Consider the following 5,747-nt stretch of genomic DNA (forward strand, 5'->3'; position numbering starts at 1 on the left):
CAAATCTTGCTGATAGTTCATTTTAGATTCTTGCGGATAATATATTCCAACATTAGAGCCTCCTAAATTCTGTAGATATATTGAAAGTACCACACACAAAATTTCAATAACAGTAGCAAGTACTAATCAAGCACATCATAAATGTATTGGTAAAACATATAGACATTTAGGGACACTTTAATATTATTCTTGTTACCTGGACAAATTGAAATGGATATGTGAACTGCATTTGGGGCGGCAAACTAGGTGATGTAAATTTCATTCGGAGAGGCAAAAAAGGTGATGTAAATTGCGCTCGGGGAGGCAAAGCGGGTGATGTAAATTGCAGTTGGGGAGGCATGGTACTTGGCTTGTGAGTTCTATTACTGATGTAAAATATCTGTATAAATCATATTGAAACATCATTATGTATGTCCTTAAAATTAGCGTATATATATGTGCGTGTGTGTCTAAAGCTCAGAGAGAATGATAACGTTAAGAATACGTATTACCTCTGGGAATTGGGCTCTATGAGTCAATTCCATGTGCTGCTCCATTCTAGCATGCATAGTAGATAAAGGAATCTGGAGCAAATGTTTTTAAATTAATTCATAAATAACCAAGTAAGTAGAACATATGGCATTTTAGAATAACATTTTCATATATTACCTGAAGTAAGTGTGGTGGTTTAGGTAAAACTCTATTGTCCATACCAGATTTTGTAACAATGACCTCCTGAAAATTGAGTAAGGTGAATAAATAAGTAAATAAAGCAATAAAAGAACTCATCTTCAACACATTAGTAAAATAAAATAAAATAAAAAGAGATACTTGTTCAGTCATTTGATCTTGTGAGGTAGGAACACTTATGGAATCAACAACTGAAGGATGTGTTGGCAATTGCATTTGCTGTGCCGTGTGGCCTTGATCTTGTGTAGCAGGGACAAATGTGGAGGTCACAGTTGAATGATCTAATTCTGGTTCCTTCTGGTGTCTAGATGAACTATCTACATCTTTTCTAGGCCTTTTATTTCCTAGGAGCTTTTCCAAAGCATTCTTTGGTCTGATGGAATCCTCCTTACGAACAATTCTTTCTTTAACTTTAATTCCTCTGACTCTATGCTCATCACAATCATCAGTAATAACCTCAGGTGCACAATTGTTGACAGGTGAGGTAACTTGAGGTGCTTCTTTATTGGTCTTCTTCTTCTTCAGAGTCTCTTTAACATCAGATAATGTTTTGTGAAAAGCCACTGTAGCAATCTCATAAGCTTCATCAGATTCAGTAGCAATTGTTGCAAGTTCAGTATGCAAGCGAGCCAAGTCTCTATAACGCCTTGCTATTTTTGCTTTTTCATCATCATCATCATAATCTGCTTTTGAACAAGACACCTTTGATATTTGATCTCTGATATCTTTTCTCCATCTATTCAAGATGTATTGGTCAGGAATGGTCTTCACATTATTAGATGACAAAACCTTTAAAGCATGTGAGCACAAGATTCCAGCAAACTCAAACTTCTTACAACTGCATGAGATAGTATTTTCGGCCAAGTCATATGTTACAATATGGTGGAAATGCTTTCCATGAGCAGTAACTTCATATATGTGCATCGGTTCAATCTCACTAAATAACTTTAAGGTGCAATCATGAGCTTTACATAACTCAACTTGGAACCATTTAAACACTGCTGGTGTGTACACTTTTGCTGCATTCCTCAACATTTTCACAGGGAATGACAATGAAGGGGAGATCTGACTTGCCTTGAAATCAGCAACCGACTCATTATAACGACGATCGTCAACCAATCTTTGAAAGTGACGGAAAAAACGCAACAAATCATACTTGTAACTCACATACCTCTTTATAGAATTATTCATGCTTTCGCTGCGTTGGGTGGTGGTAATATCTGCACAAAATGTTTGCCGACCATAAACTAAAGCTCATTTCTCCTTCAAATCAAATAATTGGTCTAACCATTTATTTTCTTGGAGATTGTATTTTTCAAGCTTCTTCTCCCAAGCAATTAAGAAGTCTTCAACATCTTCATAGTCATATATGATACTGCTAAAGTCTTTAGCAAAATCATTAAACTTCTCAAAGACACTCTTAAGATGCTTTGCCGCATTTTGATATATGTGTCAAATGCATAGTCAATGATGTGTTTTTGGCCATTGAGAAGCTAAGGCTTTAGCCATTGCAGCATCTTGGTATGTCAATATGTTCTTTGGTGTCTTCCCATACATTGTATTCGCAAAGGTGTCAAACAACCACTTAAAAGTGTCAGCGGTCTCATCATATAATAATGCGGCACCAAATATAAGTGTTTGTTTATGATTATTGACTCCAACAAACATCGCAAATGGCCTTCCTTCTTTGTTTTTCCTATAGGTAGTGTCAAAACATACTACATCACCAAAATAATCATAGTCTATCTTCATCTTTGCATCAACCCAGAAAATATTGGTTATCAAATCTTCCACATTAACTTGTATAGCATAGGAAAAACTAGGATCATTAGATTGCATCTTTTGTAAATATTCCAATACACCACTGGTATCCCCCGACATCATCTCTCTAGTCCGCTTTGAACGTAAATAGTTCCTTAAATCTTCTGCAATAAATCCTAGATGCTCACGCCCTCCAGCTTGTCGACTCAATAGCTCGAGAGTTTCTTTTGGAGCAAGTCCTGAATCATCAGCCATATCAACTTGAACATTTTGAGGAAGAGAGATTTTCCTATGAGACCGAAAGCGATGGCTCTTACTAGGAGTTGAAGTCACATGAGTATGATCAGCAACAAATTCCATAACAGTGTACTTTCCAGAAGATAGATCATATTTAATTTTCATTCTTGCTCCACAACCAAATCTTGTCTCAACACGATGAAATTTGACATATAGGCTTCTCTTGTCTTCTCTACGTTTACCTTCGGCCGCGCAAACAAAAAGCCTATCCCTCAATAACCCACTGGAGGATGTATGTGCTTTACTTAACCTAGTACCAAAACCAAATCTGTATGCATATCGATTGTAAAAAGCAACTGCATCTTTTTCTATATCAAACTCCATACCAACCACAGGAATCAATTCTTCACTCATTCTAGAATGAATTACATCAGCATTTTCTCTAAGTCTTGTGGCTTCTTCTGACTCTTCTTCACTAACTCCAACTTCATTATTTTCACCATCAAAATCATCATTCAAGTCTATAGTAGTACTTGTAGCCTCCTTACTCTGAAATATAAGATCAATATATTAGAGGTGCCAACTATATATATAATATTTCATACGCTCTGGTCATATATATACTTCTTGGTAATTCAATATGGCTTGATCAATCAATGTAATCTCATTTTCAAGTGATAATCGTTCCAAATTCTGGAAAACACACTTGCACACCAGTTCAATAAATATGTAATCTTAGTAATCTCCTCTGATCTAGTGGTACCTCAAAATCCAACACACACTACATGTATACATATTACAAAATTCTAAATTCAAAAAAAAGCTTCAATATATCTATATATAATTAAACTATATAAGCTTTAAAAAAAAACCATAATGACCTGTGTTGATTCTGCCATGTTTGAGTTCGATGGCATAGAAAATTCAGGTTCCATGGCTAGCAAGCTTGGCCTTCAAGTTTGGCAATATTCATACAAAGAACAAAACAGACAATCGAAGACAATGAGGAAAAAAAATTCTATTTCGATTCACAACTTGGTTTTGCATCTTTTATAATTTCATTAATAGATGAAGACGAAGAAGAAGAGGAGTTAGGTTGACGATTGATATAATCATATAATAAATAAGGATGAGTTAGGTTTTGGGTTAGACTAGAGTTAAACGGGGTTAAGAGGGGTAAGATGTTGTTAAGCTGATTTGGATGAAATTGACACATGTTAGATTTTAAAAGAGAGACAGGGAAGGAGATAGAGAAAAAAGGACAGCAGATTTTCTTCCCACCACAACCACGTTGTTGTCAGAGAGATTTAATTACTCTGCCGACATCATCATGTTCACTAATAGAACTTGCAACTCCGATAAGACAAGACAACAGCGACGACGACGAAGACGAGATGGGAGATGAATGACGCCGAGGTGGAGGTCACGGTCTGAAGGCAGCAACTCCAAATTGAATACCCTATCATCCTCTAAATCTTTTCTTCGGTAACCAAACCCCGTTGCCCCCTTTTAGTCATCATCCATTCAAAATCACAACTTCTGTTACTCTCCACCGCAACTCATCGTGTTTGTAGAATATTATGTAAATATTAACTTTCTTTGTATGTATAAATTTCTTGTCAAGATAATACTTGTACATCTATATATACCTTTTCTATTGGAGAAGAATACATTGAAGCATTAAACCCCATATTAAATCATCATTTTCTACTTGGCATCAGAGCAGGTTTGATCTTTCGAATTTGCACAAAAAAACCTGAATCTCATATCTCACCATAAACCGTTGCATATCACCATTATTGAATCACAAATCTCAAAATACCCAAATCCCAAAACCGTAAAACCCCGAATCACAAAATCGCAAGACCTTGAATTCCAAAGGACCCCGAATCAGAAAAGTACAGTTTCTTAGAAAGTTGAAACCATGCAGTCCCCGCAGCGCACAAAAGCAGACAGACTCCCGTAGTCCCGTTCTTCTTCTAGCCGAGCCAAGAAGCCGATTTGAGGTTGCAGATTCATCTTTCTTTTTAGTTGGTCCCACCTCTGCTGCACCATCATCATAACAGTCCATATACATAATGGAAAGGCACATCACGTGCATGCACAAGTGTTTTACAAAAGAATTCAGTGGGTCTCGTTTTTTGATTTCAAAGAGTCAGAGTTTGTTGTTCTTTGTTTCGATGGAGCACGGATTGAAGTCATTGAATCACTACAATTTCACCACCACCACACCATGCCAATCTTTCAGAAAACAAAATTCATATGCAGAATATAAGTGTCCATTTTGTGGATATATGGGTCTTGTTTTGAAGTGATCGGGTACCCTGATTGGTGGGATTTCAGCAAAAAGTCACAAAAAAATATAAAACAATTTGACATGACTACTATAGAGGAAGATCATCTATCTAATGCCTCCGCTAATGTAGCACAATCTGGTAACCGTACTTTAAATGATATTTGGATAATTGACACATGTACATTTGATCATGACCCTAGCCTCTTGACAATAGTTAAATCTTCCTCACAAAATTATGTGTCTACTGCTGATGGTACTCTCACTCTAGTTACTGGAGAAGGTTCTATTGACTTATCTAATACCTTAGCCCTTGAGTCAGTTTTAGTTGTTCCATCATTGTCCTATAATCTCATGTCACCTTCTATCCGTCTTTATGTGTGTTTCAAGACATTCTTACTCGGCAGATTCTTGGTTATGCTGTACAAAAAGGGAAAATTGTACTACTTGGATCTGACAGAGACTGGAGAAAAACATAAACACCTTTTGGGGCAAGCTAACCAGGTTCCTAGCGTCAAGAGTGCTAAAGAAACTATATGGCTATGATATCGTCGTCTTGGACATCTGAACTTTCACTATCTTAAGAAGTTGCAACCTCAATTGTTTTTGGGTGTCAACGCTTCAGATTTCTATTGTGACATATGTGAATTAGCAAAGAGCCACCGCATATCATATTCACCAAGTCTATACATAAGTCATATTCCTTTTATGAAGATTCACTCTGATGTTTGGGGTCCTGCAAAAATTCCTGCACTTTGTGGTGCTCGGTATTTTGTTACTTTTATTG

At 36.5% G+C, this 5,747-nt stretch overlaps 1 protein-coding gene across 1 annotated transcript; it reads right to left on the reverse strand.

Moving 5' to 3' along the window:
• Positions 1-2,133: 2,133 nt before the first annotated feature.
• LOC126792122 (protein FAR1-RELATED SEQUENCE 5-like) lies at positions 2,134-4,358 on the reverse strand. The gene is made up of 4 exons (XM_050518609.1): positions 4,317-4,358; positions 3,983-4,173; positions 3,549-3,618; positions 2,134-3,216 (listed from the first exon to the last, which is right to left on the reverse strand). Exons 1-4 carry the CDS (start codon positions 4,356-4,358, stop codon positions 2,134-2,136), a joined length of 1,386 nt encoding a protein of 461 aa, XP_050374566.1.
• Between the last annotated feature and the right edge of the window lie 1,389 nt (positions 4,359-5,747).

Source organism: Argentina anserina, chromosome 4 (genome assembly GCF_933775445.1).
Source record: "Argentina anserina chromosome 4, drPotAnse1.1, whole genome shotgun sequence".
Taxonomy (NCBI): Eukaryota; Viridiplantae; Streptophyta; class Magnoliopsida; order Rosales; family Rosaceae; genus Argentina; species Argentina anserina.

Excerpts from the sequence above, each read along its gene's own strand:
- LOC126792122 (XM_050518609.1), bottom strand. The coding sequence starts at position 4,358 with ATGGGGTTTAATGCTTCAATGTATTCTTCTCCAATAGAAAAG. Across the intron at positions 4,174-4,316 it reads ATTCTTCTCCAATAGAAAAG|GGGGCAACGGGGTTTGGTTA; the intron begins GTATATATAGAT and ends GATGACTAAAAG. Across the intron at positions 3,619-3,982 it reads AACATGATGATGTCGGCAGA|GCCAAGCTTGCTAGCCATGG; the intron begins GTAATTAAATCT and ends CCAAACTTGAAG.